General features: G+C 45.4%; 1 protein-coding gene across 2 annotated transcripts in view; it reads left to right on the forward strand.

Moving 5' to 3' along the window:
- Nucleotides 1-15,700, forward strand: part of LOC135368311 (papilin-like) — a 49,282-nt gene that overhangs the window by 13,048 nt on the left and 20,534 nt on the right. For both annotated transcript variants that reach the window (XM_064601502.1, XM_064601503.1), the window contains 5 exons: nt 2,240-2,428; nt 5,164-5,286; nt 7,330-7,464; nt 9,619-9,711; nt 11,710-11,865. In XM_064601502.1, coding sequence (XP_064457572.1) covers nt 2,240-2,428; nt 5,164-5,286; nt 7,330-7,464; nt 9,619-9,711; nt 11,710-11,865 — 696 coding nt within the window. The remainder of the gene's footprint in view (nt 1-2,239; nt 2,429-5,163; nt 5,287-7,329; nt 7,465-9,618; nt 9,712-11,709; nt 11,866-15,700) is intronic.

Genomic DNA, 15,700 nt, shown 5'->3' on the forward strand with positions numbered 1-15,700 from the left:
GACTGGGAGGTACCCGGGCTCGAAACCCGGTGCCGGCTGTGCTGTCTGGAGCTTTTCCTGGGTTTTCTTCAGACGCTTTAAGCCACATGTCGGAACAGTTCCCTTAAAAGTCGGCCCAGGACGCACATTTCCCTTGGGCGTTAGTCGTGACGTTACCCAGCTTTGTGAGGCCGACAACGGCGAGCACTTTCACCAGCACCAGCACCACCACCATCACTTTTAAGAGTAGACGATGCGCTCTTGAGGCGCACTTTTTTCAGTTTCGACCCATTTGCGCAGCAAACAAAAACTGCTCGTATCTTGAAGTATAGAAACATCTCGAAATCGCTGACAGCTGGAATGGCTTTGGGCTACGGCAGTCTTTACTTCTGCCATCTCAGTTTTTTCCCAAAAATTTGGTAAGTTAATTATCGAATTTTAGTTAATTAGTCATCGAACATTGATGCTACCGGCCTGGAAAGATGTCCGCCCACCCAGGTATGTTAGACTTCCAAACGGCGTATCTGGGACCCTCATAGATTTTGAATAAAAAATCTGTAGCACCTGAAAAAGACACCCTGTATACTTCTTTCAGGTACCTAATGCATGGCGCCTTTCCAATTAAACGCATAATCCATCGTTCGGGTGTGACCAGCTTGGAAGAACGATTCAATGACAAAGTCATTTGGTCAATATTTGTAGATAGCATGGCGTGGATATATTGTGTCAAGACATCCAACAATTCATGTATTCACTTCAACCTTCCCACGCAATGTAAAGTGGCAGTGAGAAATTGAATACCAGACTGGGTAATACCAGACTGCAGTAAACAACAGTCATCGTTTCCTCTTAGACACCTGATCGTTATTCCTCTCTGCTAAGCCTCCAAAAACCAGGCAAATTTTTATTTCAGGCCATTTCATATGTCTCGAATGGTCGTTCTTCTTTTTATTGGCAATGGTGGGCGCACAGCGTGCTACGCTTTGAAGTCCTGTTTTTAGCGTACAGGGATGAAGAAACTAACCATATTTAAAGCCAAGCCTCGTTCTACGATCCCATCCATGAGGTTGCGTTGCTCCGCTTACGTCAAGTATTGCTTATGCCGTCATTTGTCTAACCGCATGAAACACTCGCCCAGCTTATCTTGCTGGAGCAGGTTGCGAGAGCCTCCTTGCCAAACGGCGTCCATTGCTTACTCCGCACGAAATTCCCGAGGGAAATCGCCGTCGTCAGCAGTTGTCCATTGGCCAAAGACATTAGTGGTGGTGATGATCATGATCATGATGTATTAAATTGTACGGTAATGCCATTGGCAGCACACAATTTTGTGTAGGGACAGTCACATTATGTGCTGAAGTCCAGAAATGGAATTCTGGTAATTTTGATTCTCGATCGGCGATGTATTGCTGCTAGGACAGAGTCTGGTGTTTTTGTTTGCTTGTTGCCATTGCGCTCGGGTAATTGTTTGCTTGTTTTACGCACAATGAGTGCTTTGCAAACCCTTAGAAATGAACTTCATCGCATAGCACGCTCCTCGCCAACCATTATCACGAATGATGTCGTTATCTTCCCTTGTTCTTATCTTGTTGGAAACGGGAAGCGTACGTCTTTTTTGCCACAATTATGGACAGCATAAGTGTAACAAATAATATGTTTTACACCTCCTGTTTAAAACAGATCAGGCAAGATAACGATATCAGTCCAGATAATGGTTGGCTAGGGGCGTGCTATAGGGTGAAGTTCATTTTTAAGATTGCAGCGTATCACTCTGAAAGCTATGTGCTACTTCGTGTATTCGTCGATATGAGGCATGAGACGAGCCGAGGGCACAACCTTTAGGTGTTAAACTCAAGTGTACTTCCACGGCAAGTCACCTCCTATACAGTTCGACTCTTCCCACAAATGTAAAGTCGTCTGTGATTGGCTTAGACGGGCGCACGACGCCTCCGAGCCACACAGTAGTACGCCCGCACGCTTCAAACTGTTGCTTGTACGCCGATCACGTTGCGAACACATTCGTTCGAGGCTACGCCCTTAGGGCACATTTGCATGCTTCCAAAAAAAAGAAAAGAAAAGCAAACAGGCAAAATGTTCGCGTCAGCAAAACATGTGAATCAGCTTTCCACCTTGCCATCTTCTCGTACACACTTAGAAAAAAGGGTGGAGGAGTTACACCGTTTAGGAAAGTAATAGTAAAAGTTTAGTAATAGTTGTCGTACATGTTGTGCCTACGAATGATAGGGTTACCGCTTTTTTGCAGGTACTGAGAGGTGCTTCAAGCCCAAGGAACCGGGTTTCTGCCGATCCAACATAAAGGCATTCTATTACAACAGCGAGACGCGCAAGTGCGAACAGTTCACGTTTACCGGATGTGGCGCAAATGAAAATCATTTTCTCAACGTGTCAGAATGCATCCATCACTGCCAGCGGCCACTGGAGGACGCTGAACGTGAGTTGACCAAGGAGCCCCTTCTCTCGGCATTAGGCCTACTTGTGACACAACACTGAAGTGTGATAAAGGAAGTGGGACCAACAAAACCGAATTAGGCAACACACTGCGCACGACACACATCGCACCGCGCTTACATAACCATGAAGCGATAGCAACTTTCAAAGAACGAACATCCTCTCGCTTCCTATCCGCATACACACACTCACTCTCTTACAGTTTGTACCGAGTTGCCATGTCTAGGTTATTTAATACATACCAATTTTATCCTTGTTAGAAGAGATTTGCAGTGGTTAGAAGCTGCGCGTGCCTCAACACGTCCTATATGTGTCGCGGTTACATAATAGAAAAAATCGATGCCGCACTCGCGTCCCCAATTGAGCATCGCAGTATGGCCCTCCCTTCGCAGCTGAAAACAGCAGACTGCTTTGTTGAGGAAGCGGGCGAAGACATTGGACGATATTTCGATTGGTGTTAAGTATTCTTCAACGTTGTCAATAGTTTTTCCTCAGACGCTGTCATATGTCGGCACAGTTCCCTTAGAAGTCGGCCCACGACGCACATACCCCCCCACACACACAAACACAAGGTTTGTCGTGACGTTTCCCATCTCTGTAACACCGGCCTCGGTGGCTCAGTCGGGAGCGTGTTCGCCTTCTGATCCCGACATCGCGGGTTTCGAACCCGGCCGAGGACGCCAGCAACTTGGTGGCAGGGTACAAGTTGCTTAGACACGCCGTCTTCCGCGAGGGACGTTAAATACGGGGTGCAGTGTGATGAGCTTCGATCGCACGTTAAAGAACCCTCAGGTGGGCAAAAGCAATCCACAGACCGACCGCTGTGGCGTCGCTCATGATCTCAGTTGTCTGGCGACGTAAACCCCCAATTATTAATTATTAACCATCTCTGTAACGCCGACAACGGCGTGTTCTTTCACCTGCCCCACCACCATCACATATTTTCTCTGAACTTTTCTAGCTATAGAAGTGAACGGGGAATAGGCTGACACTGTCCGCACCCGTACGGCATTCGCGCATGCGAGATCCGCGTCCGCAACCGCGCTAGTTGCACTACGTGTATCCGCATCTGCGCAGATATTAACGAAGCACTGAGGTGACCCCCAAATTGTTATTTATTTATTTATTTATTTCGCTGTGGTGTGTTCTACGACGAATACAAAGAGCTCCCGCGAAAGAAGGACGAGTGCAGGTGTCCTACAGAGCGCGCGCGCGATGCCCTCTGTCCCTTCAATCCTCCACTCGTGAAAAGAGCGTATCGGAGAACGAGGGAACGTCATGACGTAACGTGGTCCCCGGGCACGTGACTCGTGACGTAGAGCGGCACAGCCCAAGCAGGTGTAAGCGGCGCGTGAGCTGAGAAGAAAGAAACAAAAGAAAAAAGGCACGGGGACTTCCCTACATCACACGACGATCGTGTCAGCCATCGGCTTTCTCCGACTGTTTTTGTAATTTTGATTGCGCAGTTATAAGACACAGCAGAGCGAAACTATTTTCCAGGGTGGCTCCTGGTGGACAGCTTGACAAATGAGACAGGGTCTCGAGCCGCGTTAAATGTCACCTCATTGTTCCTTCAATTATATCCGCACGTCAGCGGTTATTGCATTTGGAGGAAAAATCCCTATGACAACAATTTTTCTCTCTTTTTTTTTCTTTTTTAGCGTATAGACTTTCTTAGCGAAGTTATGTCATCCACCGCTGTCCAATAGCTGTCCAATCAGTAAAGACAGAGCACGGTGAGACAAAGCAATGCAAGTGATGGCACACTTTGACGCCATCTTGGATTCGCGGGCACCGCACAGGCGCGCATGTTATCTGCGCGGATTTCAGAAGTTACATTTCTATCCGCAAGCGACGGAGGAACAGATTGTCGAGCTTACAGTGACTACTTACAGACACTAAAATAAATTCTATGAGGCTGTTGCAATGTCGTGCCGAAGGAAAGTAACTAGTTCCAGCCTTGGGTAGTAACTAAGTTACAAATAACTTGCAACTGTAACTAGTTACTTTTCTTTAAAAGTACCTTATAACTGTAAATTAGTCACCGCTTTTGGTTAAAGTAACTGTAAAATATAACTCTAAGGTACCCAGGTACTGCAATATTTTCCACGCGTCACTTCCCCTGACGTCGTTTTATCCAGCATTCAAGCACCCCGCCATTTTTCTCAACCAGGAATTTCACGAACTTTGTCATCTCATACACAGCCGAGGTTACCTTCGACTCACTCCCACCGTACCGTTAGGGCCCATGTAAACTCCTCTGTTTATAACACGGCATGTAACTATGCTATAGGACAGTACAACTCCTAAAACGTTGTTTTAGTTACATTTATGCGGCTTTTTTTCTCAAACTGTATAAAGTAACAAAGTTACTTTAACGTGGAAACTGTAGCAGTAACTAGTTAAATTTCCAAGAAAACAACTGTAACTCGGTTACTACATTTGGAGGATAACTGTAACGAACTTACTCTTTTGAGTAACTTACAGCTGAAACACACAAACAGACGAACATAGCACAAGCCTCAATGTGCCTATAAGAACATGAACAATCGAACGGCAAGTTGTCGGAAAGCAGATGCCAGCGTAGCGTAGTGGTTAGTGCCCTCGACGAGCACTCGAGAGGTTCGCGGTTCGATCCCTGCCGCTGTGGCTTTCTCAGCGACTGCCTTATTTCAAATATTGTGCCGACAATATTTTCAACAGGCGCCATTAATGCAGGAACCAAGGCGAGCACACAGATCCCGCCGACATGTAACGCGTCCTGTGGATTGGCATGTCCGTTCTGCTGCACGATGCAAGACGACGGATGTATCACCTGCCACTGCAAAGAAAGCGAGTTGCGTAAGTCAATCTCGCGGATACTTGTCGTATATTCGTTGTAGTAAAACGTCGTTTCTTGTCGCGATACATTTAGAACTCCATGCGTAACGTCGGAAGGACATTTTCAATGATTAATCGCGCGATTATCGACGTGAAGTAGAAGAGTTAAATCCATAATCATCCTCTAAAAGTCCAATAAACTAGCGATGGGACGAATCCAGAATTTTCCGGATCCGAGGAAGGTTCTGCGGATCCACGAATCTCGAATCTTTCGAATCCTTTCTTTAACGAGAGTCTAAAAAGCCAGGAAAAAGAAAACTTCTACTGAAAAATGTTTTGAAGCAGAATATGATACATTCGTTAATGAAAAACAGCTTAAATAATAGTTCAGTTTCAGGAGAAAATATACCCGTATAGTTCTTCTTAAACATAATTTATTTAACATGTTGTTCATAAACTACAAGAAATACATAAATTCTCGAGTCTGAATAATTTCCATAAAACTAAGCAACTATGAAACGTAACAGTTCCTGCCGCCTGAACTCTTTCAGTGTAGAGCAATGTAAACAAATCAACAACAACAACAAAAAAAAACGTCGGTCAAAGAGGCTTTCGGCGGTCTCGGGAGGCACCGATTTGAAAAAGAAACAAGCAAACGTGGTTGGTGGATTTGAAAGATTCGATTCACCGTTTTGGGCACAGGGATTAGGATTCCCGAATCCCTGCCTGTAGGAGTCGAGGATTCGCGGATTCGGTTAGCGCGACCCCGCAATAAACCCATTTTCTATCGTTAAACCAATTTCTATTGATCTATTCTTGTCTAGGCTAACTGTGAAAACTTATACTTATATCAGTGCAGCACACAGACGCCACGACGCTTCGCCATATAGCATATAGAGACAGATTTACGCGAACGTTTTCCTGGTCTGTGTGCTACTCGATGGACGACTTCGAGGGTAAGTTGCAAACTAAAAGAGATTGCATTCTGAGCAACGAATGCCTCCTATGTTAGTCTGGACTCTGTTGCGACAGCAGCTTTTATTACTTGCCTTCAAAAAGGGGATAAGATACAACGCCGATATCGCTAACCTAAATGAACAGCACCTCCATCTCAAAGTGGTGTTCTGTATCGAACGTTCTGGAAGTCATAGCGACTTAAAATTTATATAACATAGGGATGTGCCAGCCGAATCCACGATTCGTAGGTAGGGATTCGAGATTCGGGAACCCGAATCCCAGTGCCCAAAATGGCGAATCGAATCTTTCGAATACACCAAACACGTTTGTTTTTCTTTTCTTGTTTCTTTTTTTTTTTTCAAATTGGCGCCTCCGGAGTCCGCCGAAAGCCTCATTGACCGACGGGTGTTTTCTCGTTTCTTTGCTTACATTGCTATGTACTGAAAGAGTTCAGGCAAGAACTGTTACATTACAAGTTTAAAAGTAATATGATTTTGCTTTTGATTGTTGCTTTAGCTTTATCGAAATAATTCAGACTCGAGAATTTATGTATTTTATGTTGTCGATGAACAATATGTTAAACGAAAGGAAATTTAGGCAGCAAGCGAGCTGGTGGTGACGATCCATGACTTGAAAACCCGAGACAAGGTAGGGACAATAACAGACAAACACAAATAAGGTCAAATCGAGACCGTGTTTGTGTTTGTCTGTTATTGTCCCTACCTCGTCTCGGGTTTTCAAGTCATAAATATGTTAAATAAATGAAGAACTACATGGGTATATTTCCTCCCGAAACTCAACTGTTATTTACTTATTTTTTATTAAACAAATGTATCATATTCTGTTTAAAAACACTTTTTACTTGAAGTTTTTTTTTCTTGGCTTTTTAAACTCTTGTTAAAGAAATGATCTAAAGATTCGAGATTCGTAAGATTCGTGGATGCGCTGAACCTTCCCTGGATTCGGATTCGCAAAGTTCTGGATTCGTCCAATCTCAAACATGATACAATTTCGTTCGTGCATAAAATTTTAGCTTTTTGTTAATTTTCACTTTCGCGATGTTTCGTGGGGTGTCGCAATTCCTATCTTTCCGTTCTCAAATTTTAGAAGCATGGCAGGGACCGCCGTCTTGCGTGGCGTCTCCAAGCCACTGTCCGCCCGAGTGTCAAGCCCGAGAGAATTCAACCGGATGCTTCGACTGCCAGTGTCAAATGGCGGATGGATCCTTACTGCCAGCTGTAGGTATGAAATCTAGAATGGGCTATTGGCAGCAGAGCATGCCAAAGTCACATATGCGAGCAGTGCATGATAATGAGACGTATAGTTGCAGGGAAGGGAGTACCATTGGGCGTAAATTATGTAGTCGGTAACGTTCATCTTGGGCAAGATCCGCCAAAGCCTTTGTGCAAACATTGCTCCAGACTACACATCAACAACAAGAGTGCTAGGGAAATTTCCGCAGAGTTGTTGTACATCATCATAGTGACGGACATTGTCTTCTGTCCGTCTGCTTTTTAAACGAAATCAAGTGCTTGAAATATGAATAAAGACAAAGGAAGTATATAATGACAGTGTGGGAGGGTGAAACACGATGTCCCCTTTGTGATAATACCATTCCTCCTTTTCCCCCTTTTTTTACTTGCATGTGACCTCTTGATGTGACTTGTGACTTCTTCATGTTATTCATGTGACTTGCGAGTGACTTCTTCATGTGGCTTTTTACTTGCATGTGACTTCTTCGTGTGACTTTTTTACTTGCATGTGACTTCTTCATGTGGATTTTTTACTTCATGTGACTTTTTGATGTGAATTGTGACTTCTTTATGTCATTCATGTGACTTGCGTGTGATTTCTTCATGTGACCTTTTTTTTCTTTTTGACTTTTTCACATTCCTGTAAACCATGCGACTTCATCTTAAAACTGTTCGGGTCCGTATACCTATAAGTGTTGTACGTTTTAACGGTAAATCCAAGGTAAATGGTAAATCTCCATTGTGAGCAGCTGCTGCATCATCCTTGTGTTTTAGCAGCCCTCATTGAAGATCAAAATGCCCGTAGAGTAGCAAACGAATAAATAGTTTCCTCTACTTGGTGATGGTGACAAAGTAATTCCGAGCTAAATGAATTGAATAGCACCCTAAATGGGCACTAAAGTGCAGAAACTTGTCCTCGCGGAATAAGAGATGGCGTTACCTTAGCATCAATACAAAAGGAACGGAATTCATCGGTTGCGTCGTTCGTAGCTTACGAGAGAATGACAAAAACACGAAAGGTAAGCTCTTCCTTTTCTTCTCAAGAAGCGCGACAATGCGGGGAGGCCTCTGATTGGTTTCCTCAAACGATCACATTCGAACGATCGCCACGATTGGACAAATCGTTTGAGGAGACCAATGAGAGTCCGCTTCCCTTTGTTGGCCTTCTTGATAGGTAGACGGAGATGGAGAGCGTAGATTTCTGTTTCTTTCGCTCAGAAATCACGAACCACGCAACGGATGAAGCCCGTTCCTTTTGTGGTACTGTCAAGGTAACGGCCTCCTTCATTCCGCGAGGAGAAAGTTTTGCCCTTTAGTGTCCCCTTAATACATCCTCGCTCCCGCTATCCACTTGGAACCTAGCGACAGCAACATGCTGCGTGTGTAGCGGACATGAGACATAGATCAAAGTTATCACGACACTCGTCAACGTACCCCAACAGTACCGAATATCCTCTGGATGTACGGATGATGTCCTGACGAATTTGTACGTCCCATGTATGTCCCTCAGATGTCCACTGGACGTGAGTCCGTAGTGAGTCCCTATATATAAGGGGCTCGCTAACGCGAACTCATTCGGCTTGTTCTTCAGACATATACGGGGTAATAAGCGACGGGAATAGTAACCGATGAAGCTCCCAAATTATCAACATTAAAATAAAGTTGTTGTTGTTGTTTTACGGGATAAGGACATAACAGACGATACTGGACTTGGTTCTATGTCCTTGTCCCAAGTTCAGTGTAGAACAATAATTATACACCCTGAATGTGAAACTCTGTGGAACTGAGTGGGGCGAAGGGGAAAAATTGTGCGGTTAGCTTGAACTGTGGTCAGAAACATTGTTATCGTTTGCCCAGCTCTTTGCATGCAAGCAGTAAGAAAATATGGAAGTGAACAAGAGCGGTGGACCGTGGACGTTATGTCGCTCATGCCATGTGACGTCACGCACACACGCAACTATACATATTTATGTTCGCTTGTCGCTTGTGGCTGTGCTTTTGGAACAGGTTGTACGATAATGTCATAAGCTTGCTCTCAGTCTGTATCAACAAGACTGATTGCAAGTTTGCAGCCGGTGTGCAGTCCGCATATAATGAATGGATTATTAACCTATGCATTCCTCATGCATGCAATCCAACCAAGAATACAAGAATATAGATGTCAAGTACAACTGTCCTCCCATGTGTCAACTGAAGATTTCTCCGCGTGGACCCGCATGTCGCTGCGTCTCGCATGGTAAGGGACTTGACCATTACACCACGCTGCTTTCAGGGTTAAAGATACAAACAAACTCGAAATCGTTCTTGTTCCGGATCTTTCCGGCCACGTGCAGAGGGGTTTATTAGAGCGATAATAAATAACATCGCTGTAACCGGTGAGGGGAGGCATCGCAAACGCGTTATTATACGATCCTCATCGTGTTAACTCGTTTAGGCGCAGTTGATCCTAATAATTGGGTGAGAGTAGAACAGTAATGGTGCTGGTTAGGGCGTTAGATTGGTGCGACTAGCCCCGGACCCGAATTACGACACATTACACCCACGATCGAAGTGGCAATTTGCGGGACTGGAAGACGGACAGGAAGAGAAAGAAATGAAGGAAAGGCGCGGTTGGGCAGGGTTGTAGTTTGCTTCCGAATAGATCACGTGACCCAAATGGGTTTTGGCCACTGCCGCGTCGTCGATACCAGAGGAATATCTCATTAGGAACGACAGTGATAAAGACGACAGCGACCAACACTGGGAGCTCCTAATGCGCTATCAGGTAAGAAAATAAATTGCGTTACTGAAACTACCGTTGCTTGAAACGGCATTTTTGATGTGTTTGCGCCTTAGAGACTGCTGTGTGGGTTTAGATGAAGAATTTGGACCTATGGAAAGTGCATGCTTGTGATAACACCGTCATGCCGGCCATTCTAAGTATAGTGATTCCTTGCACCTTTCGTGTGACTGCGAAATCTAGGTATGTATTATCCAATGCGCAGATGTCCGCAGTATTGACTAGATGAACGCGTCTCGTTAGAGCCTTACAGAAGCATGTTTACTGCATCGCAAATACTGCAACGTCGTCAGAGGGAATTCATGTTCTAGATTCCGAGGGGGGGGGGGGAGCTGCCCTTGCTTTCGTCCCATGATAATCGCGTTTACAGACTCAACATCGCGCAAAACACGATAAATGTTAATTTCCTAATTTGTCAGCAAAGGAAGCGCATGTTTTGTATTTCCCAAATGCCTGCCTTAATGAGCCGATTTGTTCGGAAGGAAGTCCATGCCTTGCAAAACAACGCAAATTTCTAACCACGTGTGTTGACTGCTAGAAAAAAAACAAAAAAAAAAAGAAAAACGAAAGAAACTGAAGCGCTGAACAGTGGAAGGAGAGAATGTGTTCGAAGTACCGGCGGCTCCCGAGCTTCACTTCCACGAACAGTTCAGAGGTCTGTACGTAAATCTTGTTACGATGAAAATGATAAAACTAGATAATAAAAGGGGGCAGATACCGTTGTAAGAATACGCTACAGCCCTTTCCCCTCTTGGGAACAGAATGAGGCTCGTGCCCCCCTTCGCGCCCTACGACTGTAAATAAATGCTTAATAAATAGAGCGATTAATAAATTCGATATGTAAATAAATTTCGAATAATAAATAAATTCGATAATCAAATAACTCATCTAAAAATAACAATCTCCTGATGAAAAGAAACACGCAAACCCATGCATGCAGGCTGTGGCCCTGTTAACCAATCGCAGATGTTGGCTCCACGACCAACTGCTTTAGCTGGATGCACCCTTTAAACTTTGTCCGTATAAGTATCGATAAACCACTGGCTGAATCTGCCATGCGTCCGGCAACGTTGCCCCTGGAAGGTCGATTTCTTGCCTCCTCACCACAGCTGCTGTCAGTCTGCCAACGTGGGGCGGAGGGCGAAGACCGGGATGGTACGTGCGCTGTTTCTAGCAGACGGATGCCAGAGCTCCCAGTGACGTCACCGATTCCGGGAGAATCCGAAACTATGCAGTTCTGCGGAGCCTTCGGAAAATTCGTGAAAACGCCCAATGTTCACTGTTGGCATCTAGATTTTGCGTACTGTGTCTTTCAGTATGGTTGAGTTTGTAATACAAAATAAAGGGAAAATATAGTCCCTAAGGGCACTTTGAGCATCATAATATTGCGGAAGCCCAGCGAGCTGCATGTGATAAGCACCTTACCCCATATATATGTTTGCTTGTTCGTTTCAGGTGTATGCAATCTACCTTTATCAGAAGGCGACTGCGACTCCAACCAGCGGCGTTACTTCTATAATCTCACTGCTGCTCGCTGTGAGGTTCTGAAGGGATGCAATGGCAACGATAACAACTTTGGTACCCACGAAGAATGTCTCGCAAAGTGTTCAGGTAATGTTAGTCCCGTTTCTCCTCAACAAAACGCTTTTGTCTTTCCTGATGTTTGGTGAGTGGCGCCACCATGGACCCTGCTCCAAAGTGTTCAGGTAATGTTAGTCCCGTTTCTCCTCAACAAAACGCTTTTGTCTTTCCTGATGTTTGGTGAGTGGCGCCACCATGGACCCTGCTCCAAAGTGTTCAGGTAATGTTAGTCCCGTTTCTCCTCAACAAAACGCTTTTGTCTTTCCTGATGTTTGGTGAGTGGCGCCACCATGGACCCTGCTCCAAAGTGTTCAGGTAATGTTAGTCCCGTTTCTCCTCAACAAAACGCTTTTGTCTTTCCGGATGTTTGGTGAGTGGCGCCACCATGGACCCTGCTCCAAAGTGTTCAGGTAATGTTAGTCCCGTTTCTCCTCAACAAAACGCTTTTGTCTTTGCTGATGTTTGGTGAGTGGCGCCACCATGGACCCTGCTCCTCATTCCAATGTGTCTTCGTCCGCACCGCTCGGAGGACATAAGGGACTGAAGCCGCAAAACAGTATACAGACAGTTTCTTTTTATTTATTTATTTTTTAAGACGTAGATTCACAGTTTTTTGTAACCAACAAGTGGAACAAGTTACACATATGACATGTATGCGGGTAAAAGTCGTCTGACACCAGTGTTACCAAATCACAGAAAATGTGCCAATCCTAATGAAACAGTTTGAGTATCCCATATAACTTATCTATAAACTGGAGTTTAAGCGTCCAGAATAGCAGAAATCCAGTTTCGGCACATCTTTTTATAAAGTTTTAACACTGGTGCCAGATAACTTTAACCGTACCGTATATTTATTGAAACGCAACTGAGCGTTGTCAAGTGCAAGCGATACAGGATAAACATCTATGTATAGGCGTGCATCGATGAGTGGTTACCAAATTTCCCATTAAAACGAGACCACGAAGAAACCTCGTATAACCCAGGTGATGGGATCACTGCAGCCGGCCGAAATTCAAGAAGAACGCCAAAATAATTCTTGTGAGAAACACGTAAAGATGCAATTCAATATGAAACCTTATCATACGGCCTCGTCACTGAGTAGCACAGGGACACGGGCTGAGGACATGGCAAGCGCACCTGAATGTAATGAAAGGTCACTCAAGTAAACATTTGCGAGGACAACACGTTGTCTCCCATGTCATTGATGGAATGGATGGCTGCTGCTCAGGAGTGTTTCGATAGGGGGCAATGTGGTGTATATCCACTCCATAGACGACGCCGCGGTTCCGATTAATCTTCATCTCACGATGGAAGACGATATCAGGTGCCCAAAGAGGAGATAGCCAAAATGAAGGGATTGTTATGAAACGTGAACGGTCGAGCACATTGCCTTCTGGTTGATTGCTTACTCGCATCTCTCCGTGTCATTAGCTTATAGCCGAAATTTGTTGTAGCTGGGAATTTGACAAGAGAAGGGGACAGAATCAATAAACCGAGCGTCGTTGCTTGTGACGTCGCATCGGACAGGACGTGGAAAGGGAGTGTAATGGAAGGAAGTTCGGCTTTGTTGAGGTTCCTTTTATCCGAGAAATTCCACGTTTGCAACGGAGGGAAACGTGCTCTTCTCAAGCTTAGACAATGAAGGATTTCACAGGACGAAGACGCAGTCTAATCGTATATGGGAAGTCTGAGGTCACGGAGCTGCTGATATTTCGAGCATGAGTAACGAGTTTTCATCCGTCTTTTTTTTTAAAATTCCGTATTAGCACCGCGAAGCAACTGTGGCTGTGAGCGGCGTACAGACGTTGACAGATGGAGAGAGGACAGCAGGAAGGAGTGGGGGACATGGGGGTTAGTATGCGTCCTGGGCCGACTTCAGGGGGAGCTGTGTGCTGACATTCGTCTGGAAAGTCTTCGGAAAACCAAGGGAAAACCTCAGGCGGCATAGCCGGTGACAGGATTCGAACCCGTGTCGCCTCCTAGTCTCGACGTGCGCGGCAAGCGATCATCCTAACCACTATGCCACGGAAGCTGGTTTTCCCTCCGTCTGTTTGTTAGGAATCGATCGTCACAATTCGGATAAAAATAATGCCAAACTGCTTCAAATAAACTCAGCGTTTGAACACTACATATATCACACACTGGATCACAACAAGAGGCGAAGAGAGTCTGCAGATGATTGGTGCGGCGCACCTATTTCGTCTCTCTCTCTTTTCTACGTGGTCAATCAGAGCAATACGAACATGAATTTCTCAGACGGATGGCTTTTATTTGACCTCGGCGTCCGTTAGGGTATATAGAGACACGCGCTGCGCAAATTATTCAGCGCCGAGTTTGTCCTACCAGCGAGCTCTTCACTGGTAGTAATTGGATATCACTTACTTATGTTTTCATGACGTCGTTTAAATGCGCGCAAAAAAAAAATCAAAATAAATAATGGTGCCACGATGTTATACACGTAGGGTTTGTCTGCCTAGTGCGGCGACATACTGCACGTACCGCAGGGTAGGATAATTTCGCAGGGCAGCGCATAATTTCGACTACTGGGGTTCTCTTGATGTGCGCCTGAAATGTCCGACAGGCGGCGTTGGAAGCAATGTTTACCCAGCGCCGTGTATGCCAAAGGGACTCTGGTCTAAGGGACTCTGGCCCAAAAGGAGCCTAAAAAAGAGGCTCGACCTGTTAATCAAACTTAGGCGCATTTCATTGGTTACAGTTTTTCATGGGAGCTGCAATGACACCAAATTTTCTCCAATATGGAGGATGGTGCTTGGAACGGCGAAGCGGAGATTTCGCGATAAAAACAATTTTCACGCACTACTTTAATAGCATACTGTGAGTTTCTATCCTCGTGTACGCATCTGCGAAGTAAACTTCAACTTTCGCTCCGCTATCATTATTTACGCGAAAATGGGATGTTTCGTCGCTAACGCTAGTTAAGACCGTTAATGTAGTTAATAGTTAATGTAGTTAAGACCGTGATACAAAGAAAATAGCAAGAAGGACGACCCTTATACGTAGGATTTTGCATTCTGTAATTGCATTTTATTTACACATACATCTTTGCTAATTTTTTATTCGATCTACTTACGTTACTTGATTTAGAACTTCATACCGGCAGTCGTCTGCCACGAAGAAGCGGTTGTACAGGTTGGGACAAATGTTTACGGAACACGCGAGCGGCGTACTTTTTCTTCGGTGCGACACCCTAGCGGCCGGCGGAAGCGGGCGAGTTCACTGCTTCGGAGGGGTGGAAGCGCGCGCTGTTACCGACACACAGTGGTAACTCCGGTGTCGCTTGGGGGCTTGGGTGTGTCTGGGAAGTGGAAGCTACCGCTGTGTGTCGCTCACAGCGCACCCTTCCACCCCTCCGAAACAGTGAACTCATCCACTTCCGGCGGCCGCTAGGGTGTCACACCAAAGAAAAAGTACGCCGCTCGCGTGTTCCGTAAACTTTTGTCCCAACCCGTACCGCTCTCCTGACCAGCAACCATTTCTGCAATTCTGAGCCTTCCTAACATGCATCTCTCCACGCAGATGGCGTTGATAAAAGTGGGCGCAAAATCCGTCACTTTGGTCTGTCACCAGTGATATCCGTTTCAATCCGAATCAATCGAGTTTCTCCAAAATGGTGGCACCCAGTAAATAGGGGTGAGGTATAAGTACTGGATGGATGTAATAATACACAACTGTATTTCGACCTGTGATTGGCGAGAAAGTGGGTGGAGCCTCAGGTATAGGCAGGTCCCATTAATGGCCAGACTCCTTTTGGGCACTGTGTTCACACCTCCCCCACATTGCTGCCGTCCTCTGCCGGGACCGCACCCGCGAACTCGAGCTCAGCAAGCCAACACGTTATCGACTG

The sequence above is a fragment of the Ornithodoros turicata genome, chromosome 9 (assembly GCF_037126465.1).
Source record: "Ornithodoros turicata isolate Travis chromosome 9, ASM3712646v1, whole genome shotgun sequence".
NCBI classification, from domain to species: Eukaryota; Metazoa; Arthropoda; class Arachnida; order Ixodida; family Argasidae; genus Ornithodoros; species Ornithodoros turicata.